The sequence below is a fragment of the Bacillus rossius genome, chromosome 1 (assembly GCF_032445375.1).
Source record: "Bacillus rossius redtenbacheri isolate Brsri chromosome 1, Brsri_v3, whole genome shotgun sequence".
Taxonomy (NCBI): Eukaryota; Metazoa; Arthropoda; class Insecta; order Phasmatodea; family Bacillidae; genus Bacillus; species Bacillus rossius.
In genome coordinates, this window is record NC_086330.1 from 365,790,302 (window position 1) to 365,803,275 (window position 12,974).

Genomic DNA, 12,974 nt, shown 5'->3' on the forward strand with positions numbered 1-12,974 from the left:
TATTAGCCAAATTCAAAATAATTACAATAAGTGTCTGTACTTACAAAATCACAATATCTGCACTAGACACGCAAGTTAGCAAGTTATACCTTAGTGTCATCGACAGTCTTTCTGCTGGGCTCAATGGTAAGCGGTGAGAATTTTTTTGTAACATTGGACCAATAATATGCAAAAACAGATCAAATTCATTAGGAGACATCCTCATGAATACGAAATAGTTGTCACTGTCTCCTAATCGCATTTCTGAGATAATATTATGGTAGTCCCCTTGTCCCAATCTATTTGCATTTGTGGGCCTTGTGTGCCTTCTTCTGTTATTATTATCAAGTAATAATAAACACAACACTCTCCGCCTGTGAACATTTACTGCATGGCGATTTCTATTCATGTCTCTTTTCACCGATGCTTAGTTACAGTACACTTGCATATACAATGCCAGACAAAAAAGAGAAAAATTTTAAAATACATCCACAGAGTTTGTTTATATTTACTTATATGTTATGAGATGTTGCCGGCAGTTAGCAGGCTGTTTCAACATGTTTTTTTCGCCAGTCGTATCGCGCCGCGTCGCGCCATTGTGAAGTGTACAGCCAGCGACTTCGCGTTAGATCGCGAGCTATCGCTTCTTCGCGTCGCCAGATCGCGCCGCGCCGCGCCGCGCTATTGTGAAGAGCGCTTTAGTGTAAACTTTTCCACTGCGTCGTGAGACATGCCTCTGCAGCATCAGTTGGAGTGCACGGCGTGGCGAGGCTACACGCGCTCCGGTGCAGCTCTGCGCCGGCTTTACTGGTCATTGTTCCACCCTGCGCAGTTGCGTGCCGCAGGCCTGGCCGGCGCAGTTTTGACGTGTTTGCTTCCATAGTGGGAGGCAATTAAAAAAAAAACGAATGATAACAAAATCGGGGGATACAGTTTGGTGTGGCAGCTACATATCTATAATCTCCATCCAAAATTTAATTACACCACTAGATAGCTAAAGGATGAAAGAATTCGTTACGCTAAGTAAGGACCGTGACGCATCACGCGCGGTGGAGGGGGAAGCGCCGCCATTTTGAGGTCATTTTGCTGCGTTTCGAGATTTCCATTTAGTATAACTTTTGACTCGGAGAAGCTACGACGTTCGTTTGGGTTTCAATCGTCAGCTCTCGTCAAAATCAGTCGATTGCATGTATGAAACATTACTGTAAAATAGTTACAGTGAATATATATGGTGTTAAAATGAAAAAAAAAAATAATAGCGCATTTTATATTTGGTATAGAAAATATTACCTGTTACGTACACGCATTCACGTACGAAACCCGGCCGTGTCCATGACACAGCCGCATCCCTTTTTCGTTTGGATTTTACGGCTTTGCCTTATTTAATAATTCCCTAGAGATGGCATCCGTGCAAAAACCTTTCAACCTTCCTATTTTTTTTCTCCTCTGGGGGTTTCCGGAACGAGTGTGGGGCGTGAGACTCCAAAGGCGAAGAGATCCTGTGTGCCGGCGACTTTTTAGGAAGGAGTGTGTTGGCGGGGGGGGGGGGGGGGGGGGGGTGGTAATATCCTGTGGGCCTTGGTGACTTGAACTCATGCGGTGGTCACCGATGCCTGGTTGGGAGATTGTTACGAACACATGTTGCTGGTTCCCGAGACTGCTTCAGAACATCGGCCTTTCGTTGGATCTCTGGGCCGGTATGCACGGTCACGCGACTTGGGCGAGTGAGCAGCTAAGTTTCTGCTGTACTCGCCGCGCCTGACAGCAAGCCGCCGGCCACAGCTGTCTGACCTGGCGATGCTCGACAGCACATTGTCCCAGGGGACACAACCTCGCATTGCTAGCATTAGCATTCCTGTACTAAGAACTAAGATTCACACATTCGAACTTCTAATGGACATTAACAATAAAAGTTAATAACATTAAAAATTAAAAGAACTTAAAACAGTAATACAGCATATATACACAAGTGGTTACAAACATCACACATGCACACAAGCGGCTGTGGTTGTGGAATCACTGGCGACATTGAACAGTGTATTTCGCGACATCACGTTTCAACTTGGAGTGTGTGTCTCTGAGCCTCGCAACTCTGCAGGGAGCCTGTTCCAGCCGCGCGCTGCAGTTCTCTGAACTACACTCTATTCGCCGACAGAAACATTTCCTCCCATTTCGTGCGAAGTTGGCGTTATTGACTATCGTGATGTGGTGTATGATAATTTAACAGAAAATTTGGCAACAAAGTTACAAAGTATCCAGAATACATGTTTAAGGTTTTGTTTTGTTTAACTTGGTCTCGTGATCATTTGTCAAGAGTATTAAGACTAGCTTTGGTGGGTTACAACTCCATGAAAGACATTTTAAATCGCTTAAGACTTGTTTACAATATTTTGAAAAATTCTAGCCCAGATTATTGATGCAACCGACTGGAATCGTTAAGTGAAGATACCCACAGTTTTAATACGCGCTCGAAATAAGACCTTAAACTGTGTATCCCCGCCAACTCCTCCACTGTTTCTGCAGCGCGCGGCTGGAACAGGCTCCCTGCAGAGTTGCGAGGCTCAGAGACACACACTCCAAGTTGAAACGTGATGTCGCGAAATACACTGTTCAATGTCGCCAGCGATTCCACAACCACAGTCGCTTGTGTGCATGTGTGATGTTTGTAACCACTTGTATATCTGCTGTATTCCTGTTATAAGTTCTTTTAATTTTTAATGTTAATAACTTTTATTGTTAATGTCCATTAGTAGTTCAAATGTGCGAATTTTAGTTCTTAAGCTATTAGTTTAGGTTAGTTTAGTATTATAATATTATGAAGTATGTTTTTTGTGTAGTTGTATAGTACTGTGGTTATGTGTAAAAAAAGCCTTGACTTCGTCATTAAGTCGATAAATAAATAAATAAATATACTTCAATTATTAAAACCTAAAAAAGTAACAGTAGCCAGCTAAACTGTAGCCCCAAAAAAAACTTTTAAAAACTATCATTACCACCATCAAATGGGAAGAATTGAAAAACAAATGAAACTCTACGTACGCATGCTGATGTAGCATATGAGTGCTGTGCAAACCGCCGAGTGAAAGTAAACGTATGTTCGACATGTAACGGAACATACAGCACTGAGTTCTTGGGCTAGGTGAGGTAGATGGTGCTTGGTAGACTTGGCAACACCGCCAGGGTGCTGTGACGTGACCGAGTGTTGCGGAGATACCGGCGTGTCGGACACGACTTGTGTTTCACAAGCGGCCTTCCGGCCAATGCAGTGCCAGTCACCTCTCCACCACCCCCACCCCCACCCCCCTTCTCACTTCCCCGGGAGAGAAGTAATAAAGGAACATTGGTTTCGTAGCAGAACATCTTAAGGGGCCCGCCTCGTCAAGGGTGTATGTGTGTTAGTGAGGCGGGATGATAAGCGCGACACTCGTTGATATTTCTAACGCGCTATAGCCTCTAAGCGCAAGGCTCTGAACTGGCGTGCAGTCTTCTCGTAGTCACAGGATACTGTGAAATTTGAGCGGTGACCGTAACATTATATGGCGGAGAAATGAAGATAAATTGTAATGCAAGTCCCTTAAGTGCTTTCAAGAATCTGTATAGGTTGTTTTACGTTTGAAAATTACTTTGAAAACATGCGTTTTAGCCATTTTAACTCTTCTAAAAATACAGTATAAAAACTTAATCCAAAATCAAAAGTACTTTTCGGCCCTCAGCGAACTCTTAAATGCTTTTCGTAAGCAGACCCCACTCGGATATCTTGAGTAGTTTTGAAATCGCGTTGTTTTTCCTGAAGCTCTGCGCACCGTGTGTGTGACCGGGTAGGCGGGGCCCTTTAAGTTAACTTAGTTACGCAGATAGGTTATTTTTGTTTTTGTTTTGAGATCAAGTATTTTGATAATTTATTCTTTTCGGAAATCTCGACTTTGTTGTAAATGAAAATATGTTACATAAGCTGTTGTATTTGTTGTAAGTAGCGTTTGGTACATGTCTGGTAAGAGTTGTTTGGGATCTGTTATCTCAGCACTTTGTGTACTGTCGTCCTGACAGCGACGCCGCACCGACTAGCTAGATAACACCTGTCTTTTCCAGCCAGATGAAACAATGTGCGAGACCTCGCTGAAGCCAGTATGTTATTTTGGGTGATGCAAGGAACTCTGATGAATGTTGATTATGATAACTTGAGTGTCCAAACTCCTTGTTGTTGACCTAATTTGTTGAATAAAAATATTCTTAATTTACCTTTTTTTTTCCTAATCATCTCCCGAAATAAATTCCTGTATGCGCCATTGTTTCCAACAGTCGTGTGCTGTGTCGACAGCGGCTCAGAGATGTTCTGACGGTAGCAACTAGACTCAGTCCCCATACACACATACACACACATATATACACACACATATATACACACACATATACATCTGGCATGTGCCTTGTTTGCTGGTTGAAGTGTTCTCGCACTCGAAGTGCTTATAAAAGAATGAATAAAGCTCGATTGACAAGGGTAAGGAAGGACTATGGGAGCCCTCCCCTCGCCGCACGCCACTGGGTGGAACAACTATGGAGCCGCAGGACGGACATCCGGTCGGTCACACCCGCCCTGTAAGGACCTGCAGGCCTTATCTTCCTCGGCAGTTTATGGTGAACAATAAAGTTCGACAGCTTTCAAGGGCATGCACAGCCAGTTCCGAGACTAAACGCTACAGCACTGGAGCTGACGAGAATTCGTAAGAATATCGGTTCCGTGGTCATTCAGGTTCGCCGCGCAAGTCCCGAGGCTACCGACCTCGCCTCCTCTTCCTTTTTCTTCTGGGCTAGGCTCGCTTGTGTGAAGTTCATGTTCAGTGAGAAATTACTGTCGAGATGTTGGTAGGAATGCATTCACAAGATCGACCTTCCTTCTTTCTTCCCCATTCAACTGCTGTTTCAAGTTTATTCCTCGAGTTCGTGCCCCCACGGACGGAGCGAGGCGTCCTGGTGTGTTGGCACCACTGCCTCCCCGGCGCTGCCCCCCCCCCCCCCCCTCTCACACACACACGGTGGTGTCGGGCTGGGCGCCGTCCACTTCCTGCCCTCCCGGCCCCGCCCGTGACGTCAGCTGTGACCAGCGCCGGCGTTTACAGAAGATATCTTCCAACACACCAGCAAATAGTGTTTTATTGCACGTGCTTTTTACCTGGTGGTTTTTTTTATCTTATTTAATACCGTGTGATTCCATAACTTATTGTTTATTACATAACTTCAATTTTTTTTCTTTCTTATTTTGGTGTGCATGGACCTGATTCCATCAATGCTTGTATCTAGGCTGGGAATCAGACCAATCTTGAAACAATCTTAAGCCATTTTAGGTAAAAATTTCTGAAAGCTCGTTTTGTTCAAAAAATTTGTATTATGATGAACCGTACAACATTGAGATAGTGTCTGTAGCGGCCTCAGTGGTGCATGTATAATAATGGGGGCTAAATCCTCAGTTGAGTTTTGAATTTTTTTTAATGCCTGGGTTTACCCAAATAGGACCATTACTAGTTAACATAATTCATAGGAAAACATACAATTAATGACAATGTGCACAGGTCACATTTTCACAGTAATGGCCACAGTAACACATACAATATTTACAGTAGGTATTTAGATTTTTGTAACTGTGGGGATGGTCAGGGGCGCAACAACAGTGGGGAGGGGGCAAGGGTATTTTGCCCCCCCTCTGAAACCTTGAAGTGGGGGCAAACGGGGGCAAAGAAAGTGCTGTGTAATCAATTTTTAGATAATAAAACTGCTTAAATAGCACCATTTTCCACCTTGAAATACAAATTTTCCCGGGGGAGGACCCCCGGACCCCCCGCTTCAATAGGGGGGGATCGATGATTCTTTATAAAAAGGTATTTTGCCCCCCCCCCCCCCCCTTGGAAATTTAGTTGTTGCGCCCCTGGGGATGGTAGATATATAGGAAGGGGGCCTGACAAAATTATTTCCCTCCAGGTCCTTAGTTTCTGTTGATGGCCATGTGTCTTGAATTTTATATGTAGTACATAAACATATTTAAGTAGTTTTGATGTTTTACAACGTAAGTGTATGAAAGTGTGCTGAAGTATGTTTGTCGCCACTCGGTGAGTGGCCGGGGTAGTCCTTGTGGCTCTGCGAAACTGCTCTCTGTTGCCTCTTGTCGAGGGAGCACGCCATTGGTCGAGGTGAGAGTGACATTGACTGGTGAGAGACTGTTGGCAGCCTCTCAGGCTCGCAATAAATGAAGACCAGTTGCAATAATCACCTGGAATAAACATGAGATGTACAGTCCCTCGTTCTTGGGGCATCCCGAGATGGCGCGGACGGTGTTGGTGGGCAAGCACTCTCGGGCCTCCAGATGCGTGACTTGTGAACGCTGGTGTTGCAGGAGGCAGCCTGGAAGAGATCAACGGCTACGGGACGTACAAGCCCAAGAACCTGATCTCCTCTATTCTGGGGACACCTGGCCGGCTCAAGTCGCACCCTGCGATATCGTACCCGCACGACTTCCGGCAGGTAAGGAGCACCGGCCCATCCTAGCTCGTAAACATTCACTTTAGTCGGTGGTCAAAATCAGGCAAGTAATATTATTTGAAAATTGTAATAACTAGGCGTAGACAATCAGTGGAGATCACTGGAAATCAGTGAATGTAAGGCTCGGCCTTGTACGCCATGTAGATTTTTTCCCCTTCATTTATTATCATTACTAATTATTTACCTGAAATTCTGTTATGATACCTCACTTCATTTTTGTTTTGGTCACAAATATTTTAAACATATATTCACCAAGTGTACATAATGGTGTAAAAAGTTGCACAAGTGCTAATTACAAACACTTACACAACTTATTTACACCCATTATATTATATTGGGGACAGAACAACACATGGAAGGGAGATTTGTTAGAATTTCAAAAAAATAGCTCTTAAATAATAGTGATGACTAGAAAATTAATATATATATATATATATATGTACTTGTGTATGCATGTTAGAAGTTATACTTACTTACTTACTTACTTACTTACTTACTTGGTGTAATAAAAAGCTAATTTTAATATTGCATGCAATAAATAACTGAAATATAATTAAAAGGACTAGAGGGATATTATAAATACATTTGGTAGAGTATGAATTCAATCAAATTGAAAAAATTTAAATAAAATATAATGCAAATAAATTATACATACGGATGGATACCTCACAAACACTATCATGAAAATGGCCAGGATACTACTAAACCTTCCACAGACACTACCTTCCAGAAACAATGGAAGCTTACGAAGCAACCTGACATCGCTATACGTATGGGAACAAAACCTCACCTATATAAATACACTTGAAAGTTTATAAACACAATTAACATTACTAATATTCACAATAAATAAAGGCTTTTAATGATATGCACTAGTATTCAATATAAATCACTGAAGTATAAGTTTTAAAAGCACATGTATAATTTTTGTTTGTATTTTTAGCTTCTTTTATGAACCATTTTTTTTTTCATTCTGTGAAAACTTTGTTGCATGATGCACGCGCAACGTAAAAATTCACTCATCATTTTTACATAGCTTGTCAAAACAAGTATAACTTAAAGAAAATCAAGAAGGCTTGTGAAACTGAGTAACCAGTATTTCAGTTAACTTTTGTGACTAAAGTAATGGTGGTAATAAGCTGGTGAATGGAAGCAGATCTGCTATTGGTATCTCCAATGAGTAGAGACCTGCAAAATTCGCGGATTGATTCGGCGATAGGCTACAATTCAAACATACCTATACCTCTTAGATAATTTTGCTATTGGCTGACTGTTGATCTGGACGAATCTCAACCAGTTATAAACCCTCGACCAAAGAAGGATCAAATCGCAGACGAACCAGCTGAGACGACTTTCAAGTCGGCAGCCAATGAACTTGCGTTATTTACCCGAGTGTACAGGCAGGGGCATAGCCAGGGGTGGGGGGGGGGATTAGGGGTTCAAACCCCCCCCTTAGGACCCAATCTTTAATTAATTTCTTATTCATTACTCAAACAAATTTCATATTAAAATTAATAAAAATTTTACCATTACAATATTTAAATTTAAGTACCGAAAACTGCTAAAATAGCACTATTTTACACCTTAAAATCCAAATTTTCCCGGGGGAGAACCTCCGGACCCCCCGCTTTAATACGTGGGGGGGGGGGGGGGGTATGCTTCTTAACACCCCCCATACACAAATCCTGGCTATGCCACTGTGTACAGGGGTATGTGCAGTCCATCCTGAAGGCCGTCGAGACAGCGAGTTTTGCAGGTCTCTACCAATGAGAAGGGACCTGCTGAGAGCAGTGAGGAGGGACATGGTCGCGACTGTCCGCCGTGCAGGTGTCGGCCATCATCGACGTGGACATCGTGCCGGAGACGTGTCGCCGCGTGCGCCTGCTGAAGCACGGCTCCGACAAGCCCCTGGGCTTCTACATCCGCGACGGCACGTCTGTGCGGGTGACCCCCGCCGGCCTGGAGAAGGTGCCCGGCATCTTCATCTCGCGCCTGGTGCCGGGCGGCCTGGCCGAGAGCACGGGGCTGCTGGCCGTCAACGACGAGGTGCTGGAGGTGAACGGCATCGAGGTGGCGGGCAAGACCCTGGACCAGGTCAGTCCCTGTGGTTCTTTTATTGTTCCTTTTCCCCTAGTGTTTCTAATTTTGGTTCTTCCTTTTCCCCCGTGGATTTTTCTTATTTGTCCCTGTGGTTCTTATTTTTGCTTACTTTTCCCAGTGGTTCTTTTATTGTTCCTTTTTCCCTATAAATTTTAATTTTGGTTATTCCAGTTTTCTCATTATTCTTATTTTTTCTCCATAACATTTCATCTACTTATATTTGCCCGTAAGTTTCGTCGTTTAAAAAAAATTGCCCAACAGGCCTCTGCGTGATTGGCAGTGGTCAGCTTGTCATCTGCGAGAGGCGAGAGGTGAGAGGTGGGAGGGACGACTGCTTGCAGGTCACGGACATGATGGTCGCCAACAGCTCCAACCTCATCATCACGGTGAAGCCGGCCAACCAGCGCACCCTGGCGACGCCCCAGCGGGGCTCCTTCTCGCGCACCAGCCAGCTGTCCTCGGGCTCGCAGCAGTCCACGCAGTCCGTGGCCACCACGGGCTCGGACGACGACCACTACGACCAGGACGAGATCGTGGACCTGACCGGGGTGACGCTGGAGGAGACCCCGGCCGCGCCCTCGGGCGACGGCGTCCTGCACCTGTGACCGGCCCCCGGAGTGCACTTGCATCGTGCATCCCCCTTCTCCCCTGCAATATCTTCCTTACCAACAATTAGAAAGAATTTGATCGAAAGCAAGCAGAGAGAAAAGTGGTTTCCTCTCTCCCCCTCCCCTCCCCGTCCACTCCCCCTCCACTCCCCCTCCCCCTACACAACCCCCTCCCCTCCCCCTACACTCCCCCTCCCCCCTTCACTCCCCCTCCCCCCTTCACTCCCCCTCCCCCTCCACACCCCCTTCCCTCCACTCCCCTCCACTCCCCCTCCCCCTCCACCCCACTCTCCCTCCACTCCCCCTCCCCCTCCACCCCACTCTCCCTTCACTCCCCCTCCCCCTCCATTCCCCCCTTCACTCCCCCTCCCCCCTTCACTCCCCCTCTCCTCCCTCCTACTCTCTCTCTTTCTCTCTCTAAAATTAAATTCTGCTCTTACGCTTCTGGTTTGGTGAAGAGTTGTCGAGGTTAGGATTCTTCATTGCACGCACAGTGCAGTTGGAGAAATGTAAAAAAAAAATTATTTTATATAAAATATAATTTTTTTTTTAATATTTTAAATTTCAATTTTTTTTGTAGTTTATTTTTAATTATTTTGTTCTTGAGCATTCGTTGCTTTTAACTTTTTTCCTTCAGTACTTTTTAAGTCTTTCTATTGTGGTTTCTTGACATTGTGTTAGTATTATGTATAAGTATTTACACATAATCATGAAGTATATACTGCTTGTACCAGTACCTTCAGCGTATGAGGAGGTTAGATATGACAGCACGAAGTTACAGTTAAAAACGGTTTACTACACCTCTGCCATTGACATGCATTTGTAAATAGGTTTTCTTAGAGAGGATCAAGAAATTCAAGAATGGATTTATAAACTGTGTTTTGAAATATAACAGTGAAATCTAATGTTGCATGTTCATACTAATCAAGGAAGTGAAGTTTATGTGCTTTAAAGCATTTACTTGTTACGGGAAGGATATAAATTATTTGAACTGATTTCGTTAAAAGCCTTATTCATATAATTGAAAACTTATATTTATTGTAGTGTTGCCTGTGAAAGAAAAAAATTATTTAATTGATCAATGCATTAATGATGTGTTTATGATGTTGGCCTAATGTTAAACATGTGTTACTTAAGCTTATGGTGGTCCATTTTTTTTTTGGGGAAAGGCCTTAAGGAATTCCATCCATTTTAAAAATGAATTGGTTTTAAAGTGTTAATATCAAATAGTGCCTTAAAATTTTTAATGAAAATTGTATATATCTTGTTACTTTACTAACAGTTTGTTATTGATTGCAAAAGATTTATAATTATTATTAATATAAACACATTTGCAGTGAATAAGCTGCAAAGTGTATTGCAAGCCAGTATATGCATTGGGGAATGTTAATGTTTTCAACATACATTATAGTGCTTTTACATCTAATCATGTCCACCCAGTTGTGAACACATTCAAGTATGCAAGTTGAAAATTCAGCAGCTGAATTGAGGAGTAATTCAAAAGTTTTCCTGTATGCACAACATTTATGCAGTTGATAGTAATGCTAATTTTGTAGCGATTCTTTCCAGAGACAATTTATGCAAGGAACCTGCGAATTATTCCTGTATCTGTCCACTAACATTAGCTCTGACTTGACCTCCCAACCCAGTGCTTTCTTTATTTTGACCTCGTATCAGTTTTGCATGCTATAGCGTGTCTCATCCGTAGATTGCAGTGTGTATTTTAAAGGATATGTGCTCTCTTTTTCCAATGCACAATATCTGGCATTAGCACCGTCCTTGTTTGAGTGTGCTCTGTTGCCAGATATACGCAAAGAGCACAAACGTTTTAGAGGCAACTTTATAATTTAAAAAAAAATTTTTTTTACATTATATAATTATATAAAATTATATAATTTTTTTTTTAAATATTCTTAAGAAAATTTATTTTGTAGAGGAAAATTTTGAATGAGAATTTTGGTAATACATTTTCTTGATGTATTTCAAGAGCATCGTCTGATAAAATTCAGTTCTGAGTAAACATAACTGAAAAAGACTATCTTGGTTTGAACCAATTTTGTCATTTAATTTTTTTAATGTATGACCTTAGCATATAATTAATGAGGAATGCCTTGTAGTTAATAGTGATTGACTGCTACAAATAGTTTATTCTGTGAAACACTAATCAGTGTTCAGATTTTTTTCCCCATAATGTACACATTTGTTATAATACTGCCAAAAGACACTATTTTATGGTCTTAAAATAATATAGTAAAATGAAATAATGAAACTTATTATAGTTATTGATGATTTACAAAAAAAAATGACAATGTTAACAGTCTGGGTAGTATCAATCTAGTAGCAATAGTGGGCACCATGTACTCTCTACCGCAATCTAGGCAATCTAAGTAACTGAACTGTAAACGTAGTACAAAATTTAAAGAACAGTCAGCCATTTTCTTAACGGTATCAGTCGAACTCTGCCGTTGTACAGGACCAAATATCTGTCCAGTTGGACTGTTGTTTGATTCAACATAAAAAAGCCATCAACAAGCCTCTGAATACTGGAAATCATGTACTAAGGCAAGTGAGGCGTGTGTGTGGAACTTCAATTTTGAGTCCAAATGCATTAGAAATCTCCTTTTGAAGAACATAAATACCCTTATTTTATTTTGTTTTTAATGAGAACGCATACTTTATGCTGAACTTTAAATGTTCATAATGTTCAACTTCTCACAAGAATTTCAAACCGAAAAAAAAAGTGCATTGAAAAATTAAGAACTAATTTCTGCTGGAATTTCAAATTTAATGAAAAATAATGCTTAATAATAAGTGTATCTATGCATTCCACATCTCAAGTTTGAGCGCAATATCTTAGCAAGGAAGGCTTTTAGCTAGCCGCCAGCTCTTGGGTGGTTAGAGCGGTCTTGCACGGCTCTGTTTGTGGACACAAGTTGGTTCTTGTGTTGTCTTAATTCTCCGAGTGAAAAATTGTGATGAAACGTATCCTTTACCGTACATAAGAGTAAATATTTGAAGGTGTTTCATTGTATTTACTTTTAGGTGAAACACTGTAATCAGACATGAGATACAACAGTTAAATATGCAACTTGTTTTGAACTGTAAACTTGCAGTTTGAAATGGGGGTATCTTTCAGCTCCTGTCACGAAGTTACTGTTCATGCATTCCATTGGACGAAGTTGCCTGGCCCGTCATGTATTCTCTTGGGTTGCTTGTCATTCACATTAACTCCTTAGCTTATGATTCATTTAATATAATTTTTGTCCAAAATTAAATTTTTTTTTTATTCTTTCAAATATGTCTATGTTTTGAAAAATAATATTTATAAATGTTTCGGCTATTTCATATACTTAAAAAATGTTATTTTTAAATTTTCATTAATTTAAATTTTGAATATATAAATTGTACATAACTTGTTGAAAAATTAAATAGTGCTTATTTATTTGCTCTGAAAATATGTGGTTGGCGTTCCGACATCTTGAAAATGGCTAAGTGAATATAATTCTCAAATATGTCAGGAAGTATTTATTAAATTGTCCAGTTCTAAATGTAATTTAAATTAGATGTTGAAGTTTTTTTTTTTTTGGGGGGGGGGGGGGGGGGGAATACTTATCAATACTTATCCAAAAAAAGAAAAATTATGTGGATAATTAAATTAAGTGTTATTTCTTGCAATCTACCTGACAATCTTTTGGGTGGCCACCTTTATAAATCTCAGAAATCATTAATTAAGAGTAAGAAAATTTAAAAAAATAT

General features: G+C 41.4%; 1 protein-coding gene across 1 annotated transcript in view; it reads left to right on the forward strand.

Moving 5' to 3' along the window:
* The window catches only part of LOC134528387 (partitioning defective 6 homolog beta), a 45,785-nt gene extending 36,506 nt beyond the window's left edge, over positions 1 to 9,279 (forward strand). Inside the window, exons 3-5 of the mRNA XM_063361972.1 lie at positions 6,365 to 6,492; positions 8,338 to 8,604; positions 8,952 to 9,279. Of these exons, the coding sequence (XP_063218042.1) occupies positions 6,365 to 6,492; positions 8,338 to 8,604; positions 8,952 to 9,215 (659 nt within the window). The 3' untranslated portion in view covers positions 9,216 to 9,279. The remainder of the gene's footprint in view (positions 1 to 6,364; positions 6,493 to 8,337; positions 8,605 to 8,951) is intronic.
* The last annotated feature ends 3,695 nt before the right edge of the window (positions 9,280 to 12,974 follow it).